Below are 25,651 nucleotides of genomic sequence, written 5' to 3' on the forward strand. Positions count from 1 at the left end.
ATATCTTCAAAATGTTCTCAAAGGCCCTCCTGGCCCACATCAGACCAAGAATAATGGAAGAGAGACCACCCAACCAATACGGATTCATGGACGGAAAATCGACACTACAAGCCATAGGGAAAGTAACAAACGAAATAGACACCGCACTAGCACAACCATCCACTCCACTTTACACTATATTACATCGACTATAAAAAGGCCTTTGACAGCATTGACAGGAAGATACTAATAGGAAAACTGGAAGCAACACTAACCAACTTGCAGCATGAAATGGAAATCATAAAAGTTATACTTAACGTAAACTACGTGAAAATGCATGATGGGACAACAATCTCAGCACCTATAACACAGACCAGAGGGGTACTCCAAGGAGACCCAATGAGCCCGGTATTGCTCAACCTTATGACAACCGACATCGCAAGTGCAACAGAGCCAGCAGGGGTCAGTCTTGTAATTGTATGCTGACGACATGGCTCTGCTGTCAAGGGACCCCACCGGTATCCAGAAGGCATTCAACAACCTAGGAGAATGGGCAGGCAAAAACTCATTAAGTATCAACAGTGAGAAAAGAAAAATGAAATTTAGAAGAGGAGGAAGACTGGCAAAAGACGATGTTTTCACAAAGTATCAACAGTGAGAAAAGAAAAATGAAATTTAGAAGAGGAGGAAGACTGGCAAAAGACAATGTTTTCACAAACGGCGGGGACCAGCTTGAAATAGTACCATCATTCAAGTACGCAGGTATCACTCTACAGACCACAGACCCCAAGCCCCAGAGAATCTATCGGTGAAAATGGCTGTGGCATTGTTCAAACTCGAAGTTGCCCCGGTAGCCACGTACGGTGTACAACTAATCTGGCACAAGCTAACCACAACGAATCTAAAAATGATTGAAAATATCAAAGCCAGATACCTCCAACAAAGAACAGACTGGTGTACACCCTGATGGATGAGCCATTCTTTCTAGAGGACTTAAAAACCTACTTCAACCTTCCCGACACCGAAGCATCCGCCACAGTCCTGGAAGAAAGACAACGAAAAGCACAGCAAATCCAGGAAGAATTCTATGAAACGGAGTCGGTGAGAAACGATGAGTGGAAGGGGCCGGGCTACAACCCACGTCACACCACCCGGTTTGCCGTGCACGGGTTCCATGGAAAGGTATGTCAAACAGCTGGATACCACGAACCAGATGAAGAATGTACCTGCCAGCTCTGTAGTGGAAAATGCCCCAGGTACCACCTCATCAACTGCACCGCAAGAACAGTATCCATTACCGCACTCGCTAAAGACTAGTAAAGAAGAACCGCAAGCACCTACAAGTGGACGCGGTATGTTCAGCAGAGTGTTGCGAATTAGACAAACAGATGATCTTTCATCACTGTGCCTTGCAATATGCGATCTCAATAGAGTGTCGCAAATTAGGCAGGCAAATGGCCTGTCATCACTGTGCGTTGCAATATGTGACCGAGGCAGGTCTTAAAAGTCCTCTAACAGACGAACACCATTGTACGGACCTGCTTACAAGCTGAACGCCAGAATAGTCGTCTCCCACTACGATCAGCAAACGCACTTAAGCCATCTCTCTCTCGCTCCTTAAAAGCCACCCAACACGTGAGACAATGGAATAGCCTACTATCATTATGACTATCAATGTGTCTCCTAAGAAAAACGATCGCTTAAATACATTCCCACAAGTAGAACAAGCAAAGGGCCTATCCCCGCTATGTGTAACGCTACGCGACCCATGAGAGGATTTAACCCAAAGGAGCTCCAAAGGAGTTTTAAATGAGGTCCCACAAACGGAACGGAAGTCGATCCTCATTATGACTGCTAGTGAGTGCTTGATGATGTTTATCTGACTGTGTACATTGTTATGGAATTCATTACCTATGTAATCTAATCATTGTGTATTATTGTGTGTATATCCATTGACTGCAATAAATTATATATTATTTTTATTTCTTGTATGTATAGCTGTGAAGTGTTTCATCATGTTAGTATTGGTATCATTATTACAGTATGATCGTATTGGGTGTGAGGTTATGTCCTTAAGTATTAGTGTTATTATTATTTACGTAGTCGAATTATTGTATTATGTGTGAGGTCATGAAACATATGTTGTACCAGGGAGTAAAGAATACAGTGAGATAGATGCCTTGGAGCTCTAAGAGTGAAGCCAAATGACTGTAGTCTACATAGGGGGCGTGGTCGTAAATAGGCGCGAGAATGCATGCTATTTTTGGGTAGTCTCATCTGGCTCAGTTCATTAAAGTGAATACGGTGAATGCAAATTGTAATTGCAGGAATTTTCAGGTGCAAACACTGTATGACACGCTAAAACGTAAAAAAAAAATAATATTTAATTGATGTTGTATCTCTTGCAATGTCGTGTTGTGCATACGGTTGCACTAATCGAAAATCCAAAAATATTCCTGGAGTAATATTTCACAGGTAAGATTCTAAGTATGGCTTGTGATATATAGTACAGTATATTATATTTCCTACATTGTTATTGTGTCAGTATTTTGGAGTCTCAGAAGCACCGTCCACTTTTCGTAAGAATTTTTAGGTTAGACTTGTTATTTACCGTCAAATTTTCCTGAGGTTTCCTGTTCGTGAAGAAAGGAGAACAGAGTGGATTAAGGCCATTAGAAGAGAAAATTGGATACCTTCTCCTTACACCAGAATATGTTCAGCGCATTTCCAACCGTAATTGTTTGATCGGCCCATTGAAAAAAATTGTTTTAAAGGAGAATGCAGTACCTACTATTTTCGTAGCATTCCCTACAGAATTAGAGCACTCGAGGCCGAGTGTTTTTCATTTTCACGCCCTTCATGGCCCTTGTCTTCCTTCGGCCGATACCTTCGTTTTTCGAAGGGTCGGATCCCTTCCATTTTTCCTCTTAATTAGTGTTAATAGAGGGGGGGGGGGGTTGCCCAGTTATACTTCCTCTTAAAACAATAATCACTACCACCACTTCTAAAATATATATCAACCTATGTGCGAGGATAGAATAAGGCCACGATATCCCCTGCCTGTCATAAAAGTCCCTGTGGAGTTGGGGGTAGTAGAAAAACACCCGCGGTATCACCCGCTTTTCATAAGAGGTGACTGAAAGGGGCCCCAGGAGCTCTCAATTTGGGAGCATGGGTGTGCAACCATGGGGCCCTTAACTGAGTCTTGGCATTGCTTCCACTTACTTGTGTCAGGCTAATTTTAATCTCAGGTCCGACCTCCGATGGTCAGCTCTTGTTTTTTTCTGACCCCAAGGCTATAAGAGGATTCGAGGGCTAGGGAGTCTTTCATTTTCTTGCCCTTCATGGCCCTTGTCTTTCTTTGCCCGATATCTTCATTTCTCTCTGATTAGTGTTAAAAGAGGATGGTTGCGTAGTTGTACTCCTTCTTAAAGTAATAATCACCACCACGTGTGTCGGCTCCATGGCCAATGGTTAGCGTGCTGGCCTTTGGTCACAGGGGTGGCGGGTTCGATTCTAGGTAGGGTCGGGAATTTTAACTATCATTGGTTAACTTATCTGGCAGGGGGGCTGGGTGTACGTGTTGTCTTCATCATCATTTCATCCTCATCACGACGCATAGGTTGCCTACGGGCATCAAATCAAAAGACCTGAATCTGGAGAGCCGTACATGTCGTTGGACATTCCCGGCACTAAAAGCCATTCCGCCATTTCATTTGCCACCATGTGTCTTAAAAGGCGATTTAGGGTGCCTAAGGGGCTCTTACCTTCGGAATGTGGTTTGGCATCCAAGTGGTCTAAGGGGCTCTTAACTTCGGAGTGTGGGTTGGCGTCCAAGGAGCCCTTAGCTGAGTCTTGCATTGTTTCCACTTGTGTCAAGAGGAAGGTTTACTTGATGTTTATTCGTCCTATTAAAACAATAATCACCACCACCACCACTCCAAAATATGTAGTAAGCAATGTGCTATGCCCAGTTTAGTGATTTATTGCGTATTCCCGTAAAGCTTTCAGATTGCGGGAAGCCCTTATTAATAGCCTACTCCTTATCTTTACTGATATCTGGGGAAGATTTTCATCTCCTGTTTTTAAGATACTCGGTTTGTTAGTACCGATAGTCAGCTAGCGAGAGAGTAGATTTAAGGCTGCGGGTCATGAGAAACGCTTCCTTACAGCTCAGTAAAAGCCATTAATAGGTCTGTTTGCCAGAAAATTTTGTTACAGTTAATCGCCTTGTTATTTTGAAAACAATTGTACTTAATTGAGCGATTCTAAATTTCCCTACTCCCGAGAAAATGTCTTAGTTTGTATATATCTACAACATAAGAATTGCCATGTTTTGGTAACCATGGGGCGCATGGCCGTTGGCTTCAAGATATAGCCACAGAGAATAGTGTACGGGCAGCTCCCTGTATTCTTTACTCCTTGTGTTGTACATAGACATTGATATCAGTTCCATTAATGTAAATACCTGTAAATTAATATTATGTAATTTATTTTTACTTGTATATATAAATTGTAATCCGTAATTGTGAAACACACTGTAACTTCCAGAATAGTATAGACACTAGAACAATTGAGAATATTCTGTACAGCATTTCTATGTATTGGACACTCTGGAATATTCAAGATGGTAGTTTCCATCATAACATATCTTTCTGGAAACCTGGCCAGATATATATAAAGAGACGATCGTGACGGTGAAGTCACTCACTGTTTAGAGTTGCTGTTAGTTGTGGTTTGGAAGTTATTATGAGAGAGCTATTGTTTAGTAGCACGTGGCTGACATGCCGCGTTAGGCAGTCTCCATGTTGATCAGTAGTCATCTGTTTTCATGGGCGCCCGCAAGGGGGGGCAAGGGGGGGCATTTGCCCCCCCCTGGAATTCTAAAGATGTTGATGTTCAATTGTTTAATATCATACCAGATTATTTCATAAACTGAAATTACTGACAGTCATCTAGCATATGTTATAACTGGAAGTTTCTGTAAACAATTTAATGTTGCTGATGTTATATTGGTTTTTATATTCAAGAAAATTGTTAATGTGCCCCCCCCCTGGAAAAGATCCTGCGGGCGCCCATGTCTGTTTTCATCTGTGTTTCAAAGTGTAACCTCTGTGATATTCAGTGTCGGTTGTCAACTGTTTAAAGATGGCGGCTGTGTTGATATTCTACAAGTGAAGTGTTTTTGTTTTGTGATATGCTGATTAAGGTTATGTGTGTATTAATTTGTATATATATGTGAAAATATAATTGTATCAATTGACAGCATCCCATGTGTGTCTTGGTGGATACATTAGTGTTTCACTCAGTCCAAGCACCATCATCTTATAGCGATCCATTTCCTTTGAAATCTGTTTTTAACTTCCCTGCTTCGTACATTGTTCGCACATTCCAGAAACCAGTTCGAGTCAGAGTTTTCATTCCAAAAATTGTCATCAAGATATCCGTCCGGTTTACTTTTGTATGTGTTTCTGTAATACTTGATTCTCGGGTGTGCAAGTTACTAGCCCACAGCATTCAAAGCCCAGTGGAGGGGCTGCCTCCTACAGCATCTAGGCATGCTGATTTTCTGTCAGGGTTTCTTCTCTTAGCCTTTGGAGAACCAACTCCTTATACTATAAGGCAGTAGCTTCACCAGAGCCGTGTTAGCTGCCATTTTCAGGGTTACTGTAAGGCCTTCACAGCTACCGTAGCAGTCCCGGGGCACACAAGATCCCCACTGCACTTCACCCTTACAGGCATTCCTCTATTTCTAACATTGCCCATCTCCCACGACGTGGACGAGGGGTTGGACTTATGGGAGACGTTTCCTCGTGAATTATGTCAAAATTTCATTATGAAAAATTATTCAAAATTACTCTGTAGGTTTGGTTGTCAATGTCAAAATATGAATGTACCATTGATCCCCGAAAAATATTATACAGGGTGATTCAGCTATGTTGTCCACCTCAAATATCTTCGGATCCATTAGAGGTATAGACATTCTGTTTTCAAATTCTTAAATTGTATTAAGGGTCTCATAAAGTGCTGTCATATTTCTCTCGTTCACATGTGTAATTACCGAGATACCGGCAGCAACTTATTTAAAATGGAACTATACTAATTTCAACCAATAGGACAGTTAAGAATCAAGAGACAAATTTAATGATGTGATTATTTTGCAAATCTGACAAGTACTTTTGGAGATACTAAAGGGTTTCAAATGTGTAGCATTAGACAGAAAGAATTGCACCATTCGCTTTGATATCGGGCGCATAGTTCTCGTACTTGACTCATGCCTTGTTGATAAACACACATACCTCACCATTATCACAAGGGGGGGCCGGAAAAAAAAAAAAACAGTATGATGTAGGCCTACACTATTCCAGAGTTAGAAAGCTTTTGTTTCATTGCTGTTGAATCAGTACAAGGCCAGATAACACAGTGAAATTGTAATCGTTTAAGTGCTTTGTTGTCCTTCTCATGAGTACCTAGTACATGAGATGAAATCTATTTCAAAATATAATGAATGACATGGTCATTGGAAAGAATGCATGCAAATTTAGCAGACACCATTTTTATTGGGTTCTTTGGTCCTCGTTAAAGCCAACATGTAAGATAGATGTACGTTAGCAACCGGCATTGGTCGAGTTGGGAATAAATGACTTGGTATGCTAGCATACATGCTGTTCAGACAAAAAGTTCAGGTATTTTAATCTTTAGGAGCATTGTTTCATTCTGGCTCGTTTCAACCACTTGCATCATGCACGGATATGTGCATTTGCTCAAAATGTCATTGAGTGTATGGCATTATTTAAGTTTCTTCCAGGCACATGCACACTTGTTAAACTACCTTGTTTGGATACATGGTCCTGAAAAAGAAAAAGTTTAATAAACCAAGTGAGATGGTTTAACCCAAGTGCAGATGTGCTGAGAGAGATAAAATACTATGCTCGCAATCATCTTTTCAGGGGTTGTAGAAATTCCTTCTGGTGATGGTGCTTGTGGTTGTTAATTTAAGAATCATGAAACATGGAGGTTACCTGCCATTGGTAACAATAAAATACGTTGAAAGGGAATAAATGAAGGGCTGGTAGTATGTCCTCAAGAAAGTCTGCATGTCTTTGGCCTATTAATGGTGCTTTTTGTGAAGTATGGACCGATAACGAAATCCCCCAGTATCCCACATCACACATTAACACTCCACTGCCTCTGGTGGAACACCCGCCTCAGCCAGCATGGGTTCTCTGTAGCGCAGTAATGCATATTCCTCAGGTTTTCGTTGCCATGCTTGATGAACGCGGCTTTGTCAGTGAAAAGAACTCGCTGGAGGAATTCATTGTCTATTTTCTCGTACTCGCACAGGAAAAGACCAACAGAATTCCACCCTCCTTTCGTAATCATGATCATGCCTTTGTTGGTGAAGTGATATATGGTACTGATGGTACTTGTGGTGCTGCAAAATTTATGACAGACATTTGGCTGACTTATTCCTGCATTCCTTCAAATGTCTCCTGTGCTCATCTGCACATTGTGCGCAAGCGTGCCCCAAGAGCTTCTATTGTCGTTGATTGGCCTGTTGCTTGTTTGTTTGTGTTTTTCTAGTGAGGCATCCAGTTTCCTTCAGATAACTATTTCCCACACAGTGTCGAAAGGGTAGATCATGATAGAGGCTGTCACAATGTCACAATACTTCGAATGATGGCTGATTCTGCTAATTCCTTCAATTGGGATGTGATTGTTTGATCTTCTTATATTCAACCTTTTGGTAATAATTGGATTGGCTGCATAATTCAAGAAGAGATCGTGCCTTCTGCATTATTCCTCTTGAATCAAGAACATAAACAATTGCTGTTGCCAACAATACAGGAACATATTCTTGGTTCTTAAATGGGCAATAACTTCCAGTTCTCATTTCTGGTAACCTAGCAATTTCATTAGCTGAATAGTAATGAGGTTGTGATTCATGGGACATTAACAGCATGTAACAATATAGCAATGTATGGTGTCTCCTCTTACACATACAACAAGAGCTAATCTTACACTGATGGTATTTGCGATCATCTACAAGGAGACAAAGCACAGATTTTTAGACCTATCAAACTCTATGCTGTGATAGAGATAAGGCCTTAAACTCGTCACGGTAACATAAAACATATGCCTGATTACAGTATTTACTTTGTTTGTTCATGCTAACATAAGCCTGAGTAAATTTGTGGGTTTGGTTAGGGTTGAACTTATTAATTGGCTTTACCTTGGACTTATTATTTAACTGAGAGTTCACATGTACTACCTGTAATGCCTGACACCTGGTTTCTTAGAATTCAATTAGATCCTTCCAGTCACAACTCTTTCTTGAAGCAGAAAGTACCTCAAATTCCTTCTTAGTCGTACTACCAACATTATTTAGCATTGTTTTGGCAAGCATCAATTCAAACAGAGAAACATCGAACTTAAGGGCTTCTAATGCATGCTTATTACTTGCCATATAATTTAATTAGCACGCACATGAATGTTCTTACATCATGCACTAATGGATTGTCTTCAATATTCACGAAAGTAAGCGCACAGCTGCTGAATGTTCTTTAATCACGAATTAACAAATGTCTTCAGTCACTTTAATTAACACAGCACTGATGCATTCATCATGTGTTACACTTCGGGGGAAACAGTAGTTCATGAATATGTCTTACAGCTATTAGTCTAGGATTATCAAATCTACTAGTTATTAAATCCCATGCAACAACAAAATTGTCATCTGAAACAGGAATGTTCTGGACCAACTGTCTTGCCTCACCCCTTAGGGTTGAAGATAAATAATGTAGTTTTTGAAACTGAGTAAGAATCGGATATTGATAACTGAACTTTCAAAGGTATCCTTGAAACTAATCCAATCTCCTTGAAGTCACTAGAAAACTGTGGAATTGATATTTATGACAACTGTACTTGGCTGACAATGCCACCATTATTGTTTGACATTCTACTTGTAGGTCGGCCTGCAATTTGAGAAGCCTGAATTTATCTAGCTAAAGATTCCAAGTGACCTAGCACTGTATAGTATACACCTTCAGAATTCTCTCTGCTGGTTGAATGGTCATTAGTATCATCATTGAATTCAAGATCTTGCTATCTTGATACCTGGTAGATCCCTCAATCTTAATGGCACCCCTTTCTGGATCATAGTTATTTGAAGATGTTTGCATGCTTTTTAAAAATGCAGTATATTAATTCTTCGTTGCTTAACTAGGCCCTTAACTGTGTTACGTTACATGATAATAATGAAAGGAGCAGGATAATACTAGCTGATAGGAAATGGACTTCAAGCAGATGCTTATGACCCGGAACAGTTGTTTTCCACGTTGGTTCCAACTCGCTAGGTAGTGGCACAGTACTGATTCGGCGAATGTGAGGTGGAGAGTCGTCAGCCGTGCATTATATGTTTTAATGTATAATGAAATATTCCATATAACAAATACACATGTTCTCTCCAACCATTTCACTAAGTTCTATTAAATTTCACAGTATATGCAGAATATCCATTGAGTAAATGCTCATCAGATCGAAAGATTTTCCGGTCACTGAAGTCATTCGCCAAGTGTTCCAAATGCACCTTGAAATGAGCTATAGTTTGAACGAACTTAAACCAGTCCCCAATGTTCATTGAAGTGAGTAGATACATGAATGTTCTTACATCCTGCACTAATGGAATGTCTTCAATGTTCACGAAAGTAAGCACACAGTTACTGAATGTTCTGAAATCATGAATTAACAAATGTCTTACAAACTATCCATATATGTGATTGTTGTATGCTGTTTTTATCTAAGCTTTATGTAAACAGCTGATGATGGTCGCAAAGTGATCGAAACATATCCTGATATTATTAATGTTTTTATAAGTAGCCAAAGGCTAAATAAAAAGAAAAGTATCAATTAGGTGGAAACCTTTTTCATAAATTGATTAGTTAACAAATGTCTTCAGTCACTTTAATTAATACAGCACTCATGCATTCATCATGTGTTATGCAAATATCGAGGTAATATCCAGTCCAGAGGACCAAGGATAATATATATGATACTTAGAGTGAACAGATCATTGCTAGACCTCATTTTTAATAATAATAATGTTATATGATTTACGTCCCACTAAGTACTTTTACGGTCTTCGGAGACGCTGAGGTGCCGGAATTTAGTCCCGCAGGAGTTCTTTTACGTGCCAGTAAATCTACCGACACGGGGCTGTCGTATTTGAGCACCTTCAAATACCACCGGACTGAGCCGGGATTGAACCTGCCAAGTTGGGGTTGGAAGACCAGCGCCTTAACCGTCTGAGCCACTCAGTCCGGCAGACCTCATTTTTAGACAAGAATGCTCTTTGAAAAATACTGGGATAAAAATAGAATGATTGTGGTTGTATTCTTGGATATTGAGAAGGCATATGATCATGTACCACGTAAGCACATATGGGAATGTCTGAGACGTAAAGAGGTGCGAGCTGAGATTATAGCTCGAGTAAAACAACTATATTGCCATACAAAGAGCTGTGTGCAAATTCAAGGAGGCAGGTCAAACTGTTTTGAAATCAAGAGTAGAGTCCAACAAGGAAGTTGTCTATCACCACTTCTCTTCATTACTGTAATAGATGAAGTTATAAAAGCAGTGAAAATAAAGGATCAGACAACAAATGCACTTGTATTTGCTGATGATGTTATGCTATGGGGTGAGACAGAGGCAGAAGTTTAGGCCAAACTAGATCTTTGGCAAGAAGAATTTGAAAGAATGGGAATGATCATAAGCCGAACGAAAACCGTCGGTTTAGTGATGATTCGAAATCCTGAAGCAGTCCACCTGCGAGTGCAAAATGAAGAAGTAGATATTATCAATAACTCAAATACTTATGGAGCTTTGTTTCTTCTGACAACACCATAAACCAAGAAACAGGCAATAGAATACAAGCTGCATCAAAATTCTACCACTCTGCTCGTCATTTACTTTAGGATGACTCATTTCCTCAAGCTTGTAAGCTCACGCTGTACAAAACATATCTTGTACCAATTCTAACATACGGACTGGAAGCAGCAACGTTGACTAGATCTGCACAAAGTCACCTACAGGCCACTGAAATGAAATTCCTTCGGTCATGTCTCCTAAAGATAAGGAGAGACAAAATAAGGAATGAAAGTATTCGGACCGAGCTCAATAGCTGCAGTCACTTAAGTGCTGCCAGTATTCGGGAGATAGTAGGTTCAAACCCCACTGTCGGCAGCCCTGAAAATAGTTTTCCGTGGTTTCCCATTTTCACACCAGGCAAATGCTGGGGCTGTACCTTAATTAAGGCCACGGCCGCTTCCTTCCCACTCCTAGCCCTTTCCTGTCCCATCGTCGCCGTAATACCTATCTGTGTCGGTGCGACGTAAAGCAACTAGCGAAAAAAGAAAGTATTCGGCAACACCTTGGATTGGACAGGAGCCTGTGGGAAACCTTAGAATTAAGCAGATTACGATGGTATGGACATATGAGAAGGATGGCTCTACTTAGGATGCCAAGAGCATACTTCGAAAGGAATTTTGTTTGTAAGGGGCCCAGAGGGAGGCATCGTGATAGTTGGGAAAAGCAAATTTTCAAAGACGTTGCAAAACGTGATGTAAATTGGCAGCAAAAGGTAGAACATCAGCTGTGGATGGACAGGACGAACTAGAAGAGGCTCGTAAACACCCCCACCCGGCTTGCTGGAGCGGTAAATCAATGATGACGACGACTTAATAGCGTTAAGTTCACCAATAAATAGAGCCCTACACGGATGCGGATATCTGTGAAGTTAGTGTCTTGGCGGGTACAAACTGTATGTGAGTGCGGATAATTTTGCTGATAATTTCTAAATAATGTTGTTTATTGATTTTCACTCAAGTATACTCTTACTTTTGGTTGTAGTTAGGCGGCCCTTGACATTGGTATGGGAGAATAGTAACATACAGAGCCTTGAGGTCATAAAGCCGTAAATCTGACCGAAGCTTAATTGGTTTCTGCCTGCAATTTAGTGGAAGGAAGGAACAAAGGTCAATACATCGGTAGTTGTTGCAAGAGAAAATCCCTCATAAACCTGTCACTGTAGAGGTTGTGGGGCCAGGTGTCAGGCCTTTGTATTAATGTTAACAAGTCTACCCGTTTCAATATCTTGGGTGTAATATACTGTAGGTAAATATTTATAATATCCGCGGATAATCATTCGCGGATGCGGATGTTATTTTGTATATCTGCGGAGGGCTGTGCCAGTAAGCAATGATTCACCAGATATTACCCGGTTTATTCCTTAACGTAAATATAAGTATTTTACATGAATACAATAAAAATAGCTTCAAAACACTAATGTTAACATAATAAAATACCAAAAAGAAAAAGTTTACCACATCTGTCCAAAACTTCCCATATCTTGTCCATCCGTATACACCTTTGCAGCCTATGCAACCAATGTATCAGAAGGTCCTGCTGCCTTCATCATTTCCATACTATTTCATCCATCTCTGCTGCTTTTCCTGTTTATATTTGTTCAACAGCCATTTCCACCTCTGTCCAGGAAAAGATGGGATAGACTCCTCAGTAGCAACTGAGGCTGATGTATTGGTATGTCTCTTGAATCAGTTCATTGTAAATCTCTAGAGAGCTGAAATAAATGAGGAGAATCAGGAAGACGACAGCAAAGACATGGAAACAGAAGATTTTTTTGTGAAGGTTCTAGTGTGAAAACGTACTGTGAAGCTGTGTAGAGTTTGAGGGATTTGGAATGGTTTTCACCTTGAGGTGATTTTGATTTCATTGACATTAAGAAAATCATGTGTGTAGTGCTACAACTCTAAAGTTCCTTCCATATCTTTGAAAAGTAGGCCTACTTCCATCAAATTTGATAACTCCACCCCTTTGTCAACCTCGGTACAGTTAGCTCCACCCATCCTCTCCTCACTTACACACTCCTCAATCCCTTCCCCTCCAAGTTCACTACCACCTCTGCAGCACAGATACAATATGAGAAGCAGAGCCAACAGAATGGTGATTACTAACACAGTGGAAGATAATGTGTAACAGCTTACTAAACACACGTATGTCCTCATCTATTCTAATCAAAGTCGAAGGATTCTCTCCGTGTATTTACATCTTACTAAACACACGTATGTCCTCATCTATTCTAATCGAAGTCAAAGGATTCTGTCCATGATTCCGCTTCCCATTCAGTCACTCTTTTGATTAAGTCCAATTGCACTCATTTTTGCCAGTAGTCTCCCATGATCTACCCAATCAAAAGCCTTACATAGGTCAATCGCAATACATTCGAATCGACCTCCTGAATCCAGGATATATCTTGCTGGATGGAATCCTACAAGTTGAGCTTCAGTGGAATAACCTTTTCTAAACGCAAACTGCCTTCTATCAAACCAGTTATTAATTTTGCAAACATGTCTAATACAATCGGAAAGAATGCTTTCCCAGAGCTTACATGCAATGCACGTCAAACTGACTGGCCTGTAATTTTCAGCTCTTTCCTTTATACACAGGGGCTACTATAGTAACTCTCCATTCATTTGGTATAGCTCCTTCATGCAAACAATAAACAAATAAGTACTTCAGATATGGTACTATATCCCAACCCACTGTGTTCGTGGATTCTGCTTCTCCGCACACTGCCTGCTGTGTGATATTTTGGTGTTCCTTATAACGCTGAATACGGAAGAATTACGATTTTACTCGAACTTAGCAAATATGAAGCAAACTGTAGTCACAGTGAAGTGAGTGAAAGTATGGAAAGCTACCCCGACACGTCCTGGAAGTTGCGTTCTATCATGACGCAGATAGATGTTAAATTTAAATTACCCTTAGAAATTCTATTGTTTTAATGTGAAGGCAGTTTTGAATTAAAAGTCTGAATTTCGTAATGGGACCAACATTGTTCTTCGCATTATGAATTATCCGTATTTCGAATTAAACAATTCAAATAACATGCAAAACCGTATCTCATGTTTCTGGGAACGAGAGCTTATATAGAAATAATGCAGTCTCATCGGCATTGACATTATTGTTCAGAGTGTGCAAATTGATTATATGAGCCACGCTTTTTTCCAACTGTCTTTGTCATTTAACTTACTTTGTCATTTAATAAGTATCAACGAGAGCTTCTTCGAATATTTTGTGTTAACCGATTTTGAATTATCGAGGTTCTAGTATATAATAATTTTATTATTCTATTTGTTGTACATAATGATCCCAAGAGGTGGGCCGCTGCCTAAATTCATAGAATTTTGTTCAGAGACGTATAACATAACCCACATTCCTGATGTATTTTGCATTAGAGTAACTTCCAATGGGATTCATTAAGAGCTGATGAAAAATAGTGTGAAATGTTGTTTTTCCAAAATTTTAATTAGTTCAGTAGTGCGAAGAGGGGAGAATTTTTTTAGATGTATGATCTTGGACATTGGTGTGGTTGACTTTTTGTGGTGTATGCTTCTATTTCCTCGTTTATGTTTATTGATTTGCTTTTTATTTTTGATATGTAAAATTTTTTGATCTATGTTGATGTCTTAGAAATGGCGTGAACTGTCATAGACATACTCTCTAACTGTTGAATGCTGATTGTATGTAACAGCATTTTAGTGTTCTTTATATTTGTTGTGGATGTCACATTTTGTTTGGCCTATATATGTGGTGTTGCAATTTGTTTCTTGTTAATGTTTTGTTCATTAACTCCTAATTTAGAGAAAAGGTCTTTTCTGTTTGGTTACATTTGTTATGTTTATTTTTGCAGTATATGCTTCATCCTGAAGGCTGTATTTAGACCTTTCTTTTTCATTTGTGTTCTTGTTCACGTAATGGAGGACTATATATATTTGTTGTTTTCATGTGTTTTTTTCGGGTGTTTGTTTCTGTAACATTCAATATACTGTGTCAAATGAATGGTCATTTTCTTTCATGATTTGTTTTATTTTCTGGATTCCGTTTTTTTAATTGTGTCATTCTTATGTATCATTATATCCAGTCCTGCTATTTGTGCGTGTTTGGGTGGTTGGATTCGTTGTCTATTATGGGCACAGTCTGAGTGGGTTTCTGGTATATTTTGTATAACAGGTTATCTTCTTCTTCTTCTTATTCTTCTCCCCATGGTTCTTCTTCTTCTTCCTCTTCTTATTATCATTATAAGACTATTATTATTATTATTATTATTATTATTATTATTATTATTATTATTATTATTATTATTATTATTATTATTATTATTATTATTATTCACTAGTGTTAGAAAGTACTCAGCTGTGGTTTCCTGCATAGTTATCCTTATCCCCATCCCCATTTTGCAATGTTTTTCACCAACAGTAAACACATGAAAACTGAACATTCGTCAATGTGATATACTTCTGGAATTGGACAAATTAATTGTAAATATTAGTAGGTTTATCTATATTATTATTAATATTATTATTATTATTATTATTATTATTATTATTATTATTATTATTATTATTATTAAATTGTAATTTGTTCTTTGTTGTATGTTAATTTCTTCGCAGGAAGCAAAATGTTAATTTATATTGTGTATTATAATAGTTATTTTTATGTACAGCAGAATAGCATAGTACCGTAGTAATTTGTTTCAGTCTCTTTTTTCATTTATTCAGTATGTTATATATTTTTATGTTAATTATGTATTTCACTGGTTAAATGTAAGACAGGGACACGTGTCCCTAACTTTGCCAGTTAAAATAAATCATATCTATCTATCATTATTTCTACTGATTGTGAAGTTTAAAAATTTGATCTTTTTAATTTATGGTTCTGTTTTGAAAATGATTGACCTTTGCACAAACCTGAAAACCAAGTCCTATCACTTCTCGATAGATTGCTTTATCAGTGACCTCCCTCCCTGACCTGCAACGGAAGTCCTGTGCAATAATTGACAAGGATGTCTGGCGATTGCTCCATACAGTTTACTTTAGAGTTTGATATTTCCTATGAGTTAATATCTTAGGCCTACCAGAAAGATGATTGGGTTCAGTGCTTTCCAGATGATTCCATATCACAGTAACATTACTGGCAGTGCACCTGGGCACCTGGAACCTTTATAATTGTGCCCCATTCGAACCCACTCAGTTTTTTATATTGACTCATTCTGACAGAAGATAGGTTCTATGATGCTGACACATTGTGGCAGCAGTCAGATACTTTAAGATGCATAACCGGATGTCACACAGTGCATGTGACGTTTGGCTACTTAGTGTATATTAATGAAAAGTGTATCTTGCATTTCAATATGTGGTGCTTACATTCACATAAACGCAGGCTTCACATTTCTGCAGTGTTGCTATATACAAGTAGCCATATTTCTATGTTTTCAGTCATCATACTTCTGCTGTTGTCTCTTTGTATGATTTTGTAGACCCAGAAGGACCTTACTATGATGCAAGATGTCATTGGCGCATATTTCATAGATGCCACTAATTGTGATCTCCAATTGTAATTTTTCTTTGAACTCATTCCCCTGAATAACTGCATTCACTGTTTTATCTTTTCATACCCAGGGTTCCTTTTCAAAATATTTACTAATCTATTAGTGCATCCTGTACCTACAGATCCAGGTACTTCATTGTTATAATTCTGCACTGTCTCCATGATGCCAGTAATATCTTTTAGTGGGAGGGATGCAGACTCCAAGCTTAATTGTGACTGGAAGGACCTGCAAGAGCACCTTTAAGAATATCATGTGAGGTCAGCCTGCTTATTATGAAGAGTTATCTTTAATTGAATAGTGCATGTTGATTCTCTTGAGTCAAATATATTGCTTGCTCTTTGAATTTGTGGTGGTGATCCACATAGTATGGAACAAGTTACAACAGATTTCAGAGGGAGAGGTAAATCTGGAACTAACTCTCTAACTTATTAATGCAGATAGGAGCTTTCAAAAATATTTTCATCATCATCATCATGTCTCTCCGTGCAGCTCCTGCTGGATTTTGATGTTTGTGGTACATTTCCATCTTCCTCTATTCAACCAATACCTTTTACATGGAAGAAATTGTGATATTTCCTCCAGGTAAATTGTTTCTTTTTCCGCTAAGCAATGTACGCCATGGCCAAAGCAGGATAGAAATGTACTAACGGTTCTCCTGCTTTAATCATGTAGGTGGCATTATTGGTAACCAAGAGCATACATTTTTCTGTTTTCCTTCTGACCAAAGGAAATATGGGGCATCTCTGACAGTGCAGTGCTGTGATTGGTCTTCATATGAAGTTACTTTCATAAATTGTCTCTTTTCAGTTGTGCCTTCTGCATTAGGATCTCGTGGAGATTCTGATTCATCACAAGTGACACTTAAGCTCTGGAAGGAGGGCTTCAATATCAATGATGGACCGTTGAGGGAGTATGATGATCCAGAGAATAGCCAATTTTTGGATTCAGTGCGTCAAGGGTGAGTTGATCTCTCATTCAGAATGCATTACTCAGTATAATTCTTAATGCTTTTGAACCCTAGATTTAAAAACAAAGGAGGTTGGTGTGTTTTTTCCATTCAGATTGCCGCAGTAAATCTTCATTTACAGGAAATTCTTTGTAGTACAAAGTATTCCGTACCTAAGTGAAATTCGTATTACATACCTGCCAACTTTTACCGTTTATCCATAAAATTTATGGAAATTGCAGCATTTTACGGTTTTACGGATGGTCGGTGTCATTTTACGACTTCGTAGACAAAAATTTGAAACAATAACATTCAATCATCCCTCCACTTCTGTACAATCTATTGTTTGCTTGGGTCAAAGGCAAGTCCACGATAGACGATAACTCATTCTTTGATATGATTGGTATTTTTACTGTGTGATGTTTGTGTCGTTATTGGAATTGACCGAGCAAGTGGCCATGCGGTTAGGGTCGCGCAGTTGTTAGCTTGCATTTGGGAGATAGTAGGTTCGAACCCCACTGTCGGCAGCCCTGAAGATGGTTTTCTGTGGTTTCCCATTTTCACACCAGGCAAATACTGGGGCTGTACCATAATTATGGCCACGCCCGCTACATTCCCAATCTTCCACCCTTCCATCGCCGAAAACCTTCAATGTGTTAGTGCGACGTTATACAAAAAAAAAAAAAAAAAAAAAAAAAAAAATGGAATTGAATTTAAAGCCAGGATAACAGTTCTTCTGTGTGAATCTTCGGTTTATGATTGATTGACTGACTGACTGACTGACTGACTGACTGACTGACTGACTGACTGACTGACTGGTAGCAACTACAGGGTGGTGCACGAATAGTTGACACATTTACTTTTAGAATAACAACTTTATTTTTCACTGAACACTAATGAAATTTTAGACACATGTAGCTTGGAGCCTGGAAGTGCACTTCACTATATCACATGTTCAGTGTGGCCTGCACTGCTGCCAACAACCTCTTTGAGACAAGTACCGGTACGCATGTTTCTGACGACTTTGCAGCACAGGTCTTCATGAATTTCACTGCAGAGCAGCACAATCTGAGCACGCTTTTCCATGCGGCTTTGAGGTCTTGTCTGGTTTTTCTGTAGCCTAAATCGCACATTTTCTTTATTAACTGCCCTGTTCTGTTGAGTTGAAAATAGGCTTCATCAGAGAGCCAAGTGTTAAACAGTACTTGATCTTTATCTTGAGTCCATAATCCGTACTGCAATCTCTTCTGCCTGTGAAGATCTGTTAGATTGTGTAGTACAGTCATTTTGTACGTGTACAATTGAAGGTCACCATGTAACATTCTTTGAACTGAACAGCTTTCTCTTGAAGTTGGGCTGGTGTGGGCTGCATGGCGACCCTCAGTGCAGCGATGTTTTCAGGAAACCGAACTGCTGGTGCACGTGGTCTCTTTTCTTCCTTCACACTGCCTTGTTCTTCAAAGTTTCTGTATAAGCGAAGGATGGTGTTCCTTGCTGGTGTCCACCTGAAATTCAGTTCGAAATTTTATTTGTGACGCCGTAACACTTTTCGATTCTCAATAAAAGATTACTGTTTTGGCGCGCTGCTGAACGGATAGTCGGCCGTCGTTGGCCATGGCAGAAAGCTCACTGGAATTCAGGCATTCGGAGACAAGGCAGCAGTGTCACCTCTACAGTTATTTCCATGAAACAGGGAAGATGTGCACGAAATTTGAACAATATAGTACATAAGTTGCATTTTATATTTTCTTTTCAAATGTGTCAACTATTCGTGCGCCACCCTGTATATCGTATATGATTTTAATTATTTCACTACCAGCTCTGTATTTGTACTTTGTTTTTAACGTCTGTCAACACTATTGTGTGTTTTTCTCTTAGCCATGATGAACATTCTATGTTTCTTCACATTAGTTTGAAGCCTATTTGATTTTCTATAATGTAAATGTTGAATCTTAGGGTACCATATATTTTAAGGACACTAGGTTCAGGGCCCTGACCTAACTGTAGGCTAAGATTTATTTCGGCTGATAATGTTTACGACAGTTACGTGAAACATGTCCCAACTTACAACACCTGTTGTAATGTTTATATCCTAAATATAAGGAAAGATAAGTATTGGAAAGGTGGTGTAAACTATTATTCTTATTTTAATGTTCATAATCTGATGTCCAATACTGTCTACAATGAGATTTATTACTTGTAAAGAATCTTCGGTGTTGACAGGCTCTGCTCTGCAAATTCTTTGTTCCGCTCTGTTCGCTTGTTGTGATTTTACCCATATTCTTTGACCATGTGAGTGTTCTTTTCTCACGAAGTTGGCGTTCCTTGAATGTTTTGGCCTTTTAAGGTTATGACATAAATTTTAATGAAGTGTTCAAGTTTTTGTGTTATAACTTCATGCTTCACAGATTCATGTAATCATTGGACTAATTACATTTGTTCGAGTGACTGGGTATACCACTATTAGTGAAGCCCATTAAATTATAAAGAAGAAGAATTACATTCATTCCACGTGTGTATGGATGTTTTTTACCATGTGCATATTCTTTGTTCACGAGGTTGGCATCATGTTTATTTAATGGTTTAAGACTTTGTGTGCTTTGACATGTTTTGACGAAGTGTTTGACTGCCTTGAGTGTTTATCAGTTTATGCGACGTTCACTGATCCAGGTTCCTTTCGATGTTTCAGTAGATATTGAGACATTCATTCTCTGGCATTTTCATATGCTATATTCCTATTGTAGATTATCATGGATAAATCCAATAAGAAACAGTACTTCCAGGCATTTAAAGAATCATATTCTATTCATTTTCCGTGCATACGAAAATCAAGAAAGGGAGGGAAAATTTGCCTTTAGCACGGTATGTGGGTGTGATATTAATATTGCACATGTTTGAAGAAACAATTGGCATTCAGACTTCGAACATAGTGAATGATCTCTAGGATACAGATAAATCCCTTTTCTTTTCATTAGTGAGAAACTACTTTTGTACTGCCTGTGACTACATCATCAACAAGTTAAAGCATGCTCATGTTGCTAGGTTAGACAAAATTGAAGATGAACAGTTTTCTTCCATTCGTTTTTTTCCTTGGAAATGTTTATCATTGCAAGCTGCAAGTTTATCATGTTATGCAAGGAAGAGAATGAAATTACAGATGAGGTGGTGAATGAGCTTCAGAGGTAGTTCACAGCTCTTCAGGTAGATGACACTTCGGCTGCAAATCAAGATGCCGCAAGTGATTCCAGTTGGGCACAAATATCAAGAATACGTGGGGCCGATGGACTTCTTAAGTATAACCGAATTTCTAGAGTAATGCTCTAATTTCTCACCATACCCCATAGCAATGCAGAATGTGAAAGTATTTTCAGTCTTGTGAAGAAAAATAGAACAAGTTCGATCATCCATGTCCAATGAATCTCTGGAGTCTATTTCTATTATGAAGACCAGGAGTTCTGGTCCCTGTTATGACAAAACATTTTCTCAAGACTTTTTGCAGGAAGCTAAAAAGCCCACAACTAATGTCTTTAATGTTGAACTAGCGTGTGATTTGCAGTATGTATTATATTATTTCTTGCCTGTGTTACGTTAAACAAGTTTTTTTATGTAAAGCCTTTTTCAATTATTGCATATCTGCTTAATTTCTCGAGGAAGTCCTGTTAAGTATGCTCCAAACTAATATTCACCACGCCTGTTGCTGTTGGATTTCTTCTTGATTGTTATGTTCATCTACAAATCATTGGCCTATGATGTAAGTAGATATGATTTCATTGAAGTATTCTGTTTAAAGCATTGATTATTGTATTTTGTAGCCCAGAATTATTATGTTCATCAAGCCGGGGTGTTCAATACGGAACATTAATGAGAGTTGTTAGTTGTAAAATAGTAAGCCGGGGTGTGTGTAAAATCATTTGATTTTTTGTTGTACGTGACTTTTACAGATAGCACTTTCCAAAACTTGGCAGGTATGGTATTACATAATTGCACGTAATTGTTGTATACACTGACTGACAGAGCAAATGCAACACCAAGAAGGAGTGGTTCGAAAGGGATGAAAGTTGGGGAAAAAACAGAGACGGCACAGACGAATAATTGATGTTTATTTCAAACCGATATGCAGGTTACACAATGCGCACGGCATCAACTCAGTAGGATGTAGGACCACCGCGAGCGGCGATGCACGCAGAAACACGTCGAGGTACAGAGTCAATAAGAGTGCGGATGGTGTCCTGAGGGATGGTTCTCCATTCTCTGTCAACCATTTGCCACAGTTGGTCGTCCGTACGAGGCTGGGGCAGAGTTTGCAAATGGCGTCCAATGAGATCCCACACGTGTTCGATTGGTGAGAGATCCGGAGAGTACGCTGGCCACAGAAGCATCTGTACACCTCGTAGAGCCTGTTGGGAGATGCGAGCAGTGTGTGGGCGGGCATTATCCTGCTGAAACAGAGCATTGGGCAGCCTCTGAAGGTACGGGAGTGCCACCCGCCGCAGTACATGCTGCACGTAGCGGTGGGCATTTAACGTGCCTGGAATACGCACTAGAGGTGACGTGGAATCATACGCAATAGCGCCCCAAACCATGATGCCGCGTTGTCTAGCGGTAGGGCGCTCCACAGTTACTGCCGGATTTGACCTTTCTCCACGCCGACGCCACACTCGTCTGCGGTGACTATCACTGACAGAACAGAAGCGTGACTCATCGGAGAACACGACGTTCCGCCATTCCCTCATCCAAGTTGCTCTAGCCTGGCACCATGCCAGGCGTGCACGTCTATGCTGTGGAGTCAATGGTAGTCTTCTGAGCGGACGCCGGGAGTGCAGGCCTCCTTCAACCAATCAACGGGAAATTGTTCTGGTCGTTATTGGAACAGCCAGGGTGTCTTGCACATGCTGAAGAATGGCGGTTGACGTGGCGTGCGGGGCTGCCACCGCTTGGCGGCGGATGCGCCGATCCTCGCATGCTGACGTCACTCGGGCTGCGCCTGGACCCCTCGCACGTGCCACATGTCCCTGCGCCATCCATCTTCGCCACAGGCGCTGCACCGTGGACACATCCCTATGGGTATCGGCTGCGATTTGACGAAGCGACCAACCTGCCCTTCTCAGCCCGATCACCATACCCCTCGTAAAGTCGTCTGTCTGCTGGAAATGCCTCCGTTGACGGCAGCCTGGCATTCTTAGCTATACACGTGTCCTGTGGCACACGACAACACGTTCTACAATGACTGTCGGCTGAGAAATCACGGTACGAAGTGGGCCATTTGCCAACGCCGTGTCCCATTTATCGTTCGCTACGTGCGCAGCACAGCGGCGCATTTCACATCATGAGCATACCTCAGTGACGTCAGTCTACCCTGCAATTGGCATAAAGTTCTGACCACTCCTTCTTGGTGTTGCATTTGCTCTGTCAGTCAGTGTATTTTGATGAGGGCCATCGAGAGAATATTTCATTTGAGAGATTCGTGTGATATTGGGTGTATAGAATAAGTAGCGCTGTTTTAACGACTGCTGACTAGTTCATCATGCTACGTACATTATTAATTATTGGTACACTTCATAATACAGAAAGTAGGTTTAGGAAGTAGTAGACCTTGGGTCTTGATGAGGTAGTAGTAAAGATCTAACAAGTTAAAAGATGAGTTCTAATATCTACTGAAAAGCTTTTTGTTTCTTCCCAGAATTTTCAGTGAATGTATAAACAAGACACCAAGTTAATTAAGTGAGCTCAAAAACAAACAGCAGATAGATAACAGTAAATGGTAACAATAATGCTAGAGTAAAAATTTGGGGTGATCCTACCTCAAAGAAAAGGGAAACTTAACAAACTAGGTAACAACAAGGATGACAAGGTTTGAGAACCTGTCTCAAAAATTAGCCTGAGTTAATTATATAAAGTTAACAACAGCAACGTTCGGAATATCCCAGAAATTTTCTGGAAGAAAGAGAAGAGCACACCATGTGGATTTTTAAGCTCCATTTTATCAGTTGGAAAACAAAGTATGGTACTTTCATGTAATACAAGGAAATTTGAGTGTTAAATACCCAGTTACTGTCAACAGGGAAGCATGAAACAAGGCCAGCTAAATACCCCCTAAGTGGGATATCCTCCCAGATACATAACAGCTATTTTTGAACTACGCGAGTGGTTGTAGGGAAGGTTAACTCCAAAGGAAGAATGAATGGTTTTGGAAAAGGCCAGAAATACTGTAGCAAAAGGCTAGGGATACAAGAACACGATAGATCCCTAAAATGACTGACCAAAACACAGCTCCTACTAGTGCACTGTTGCCCAATTGAACTGATGGGTTGAGGCCAAACTTACTGGGAGACTAGGGAGAAGAATGCTAAAATCTGAAAAGATCAATAAGAGTTTAAATTTAGGAAATCATACTGAGAATAACACTTGATTATCCTTGTGACATTTAGAAAAATACCTAGAGGTCCAATGCCAAAAATTAGCCCAGCTTGGCGTTACCTTGATATCAGCATGGATCACTAACACTTGACCCATCACACACTTGAGAATTGTCACTAAAATGCACTTCACTTAAACAATGAAGGTCGAGACCTATCAATTACATAGTCAGAATTTACTAGTTGCTAAAATATCTCTCCTCAACCAGGAGAGTAGTAATGAAGATAGCGAGTCATTTATATTTCAAAGATATCCTGCCGTATGTAGATTAGACCAGGGGTGCTCAACATACGGCCTGCGAAGGGATTTTATGTGGCCCTGGCGGAGTTTTTATAATGTATGTTTTTCGTGGATACCGGAAAAACTAGATAATAAAAACTTTATTTGAAAGGGGATAAAGCCATAAGAAAAATCTCTGAATTATTCATTGCTTTTCCTTGACATGATGTTTCTTTGCTGTAGAAAAGTTCTAAGATACATAATTATTCCCACCTCAAATGCAGGTAAGGGTTAAACTTCATCCGTTCATTTCTTGGAATTACAGTTGCAGACTTGCCTGGAGATTGAAAGGCCTCCTGTATTCTACGGGGGGACAAAATAGGTACAGTTATCTTGGGGCATCCACAGGAAATGGCCAGTTTATACTTGGAAAGTGCTTTGGGAGGTTCGTTGTTGTTTACTACTTTACTGTGAACTAGGGTTCTTACAAACTGCTGTTATTTAAAGTACTTTTAATAATATATTTCTGAACAAAAATGTCCCTTTCCACACGTAGAAAAGTGGATTGTGAATGCCGTGTTTTTAAAGAAAAATGTACTGATGACCATTTTTGTATTGAGAATATTGGGAAAGTAATGTGTCTGATATGCATGGAAAATATCTCAGTTTTTAATGAATACAACATCAGGCGGCATTATGATTTGAATCACAAACCTGTATATAATAAATACGATGAGGTATTACGGAAGGAAAAGATTTCAAATTTAATGAAAGGTCTTGCCGCTTAAAAGCAGATATTCATGAAACGGATCGAGGAAAATATAGCTGCAGTCTGCACTAGTTATAAAGTTACTCATTTATTAGCCACAAAAGAGAAACTATTTTCTGATGGGGAGTGTGAAGAACTGTATACTTTCTGTAATAGGAAATGTGTGTCCTGAAAAGCTACAACTGATAAATTTGGTCAGCTTATCGCGGAGCATAATGACGAGAAGAACAGAAGAAATTGGGGCTAATTTTGATGTATCCACAATGACGCACACAAAATGCTGTCAACTTGTGTGCACGGATTTATTTACAATTATTTACAAATTGAATGCACATAACCTTAATCACTGTACCACAAACAAAACACCTCACTCCGAGAACATCAAGAAAGCCGCAATTTTAACAACTGCCTATCACTTCAACATGGAGACTGCAAACACAGCATGTCAACTATGAACTTTACTAAGCCAATTCACATACTTCAAACACTCATTAGCATGACGCACGTCTGGTCAGAACAACTCCTGTTAAACCGTGACTCTTACTAAACAATAACTCATCTACTATCAAGACCTCTTTATATATATGCCCAGCCAGTTTTCTAGAAAGATATGTTACCAAAATACCTTCTCGTAAATTCTCAATTGCCTACCTACATTGTTATAATTTATAGAATATTCTGCCATCCCCTCATCTGATCTAGGACCATTCTGGATGTTACAGTGTGTTTCAAAATACTGTAGTGGATTGCAAATTATATATACAGGCAAGAATAAATTAATTAAAGGTTCTTACATATAAATGTCTATATACTGCCCCCTTATTACCTGCCACTGAGCGAGAGATTCCAAGGT

General features: G+C 39.4%; 1 protein-coding gene across 1 annotated transcript in view; it reads left to right on the plus strand.

Annotated features, from left to right (window-relative positions):
- The window catches only part of p47 (NSFL1 cofactor p47), a 178,021-nt gene that overhangs the window by 80,964 nt on the left and 71,406 nt on the right, over positions 1-25,651 (plus strand). Inside the window, exon 5 of the mRNA XM_067140182.2 lies at positions 17,255-17,405. Coding sequence (XP_066996283.2) covers positions 17,255-17,405 — 151 coding nt within the window. The remainder of the gene's footprint in view (positions 1-17,254; positions 17,406-25,651) is intronic.

This window comes from Anabrus simplex, chromosome 2, assembly GCF_040414725.1.
Source record: "Anabrus simplex isolate iqAnaSimp1 chromosome 2, ASM4041472v1, whole genome shotgun sequence".
In the NCBI taxonomy this organism is placed as follows: domain Eukaryota; kingdom Metazoa; phylum Arthropoda; class Insecta; order Orthoptera; family Tettigoniidae; genus Anabrus; species Anabrus simplex.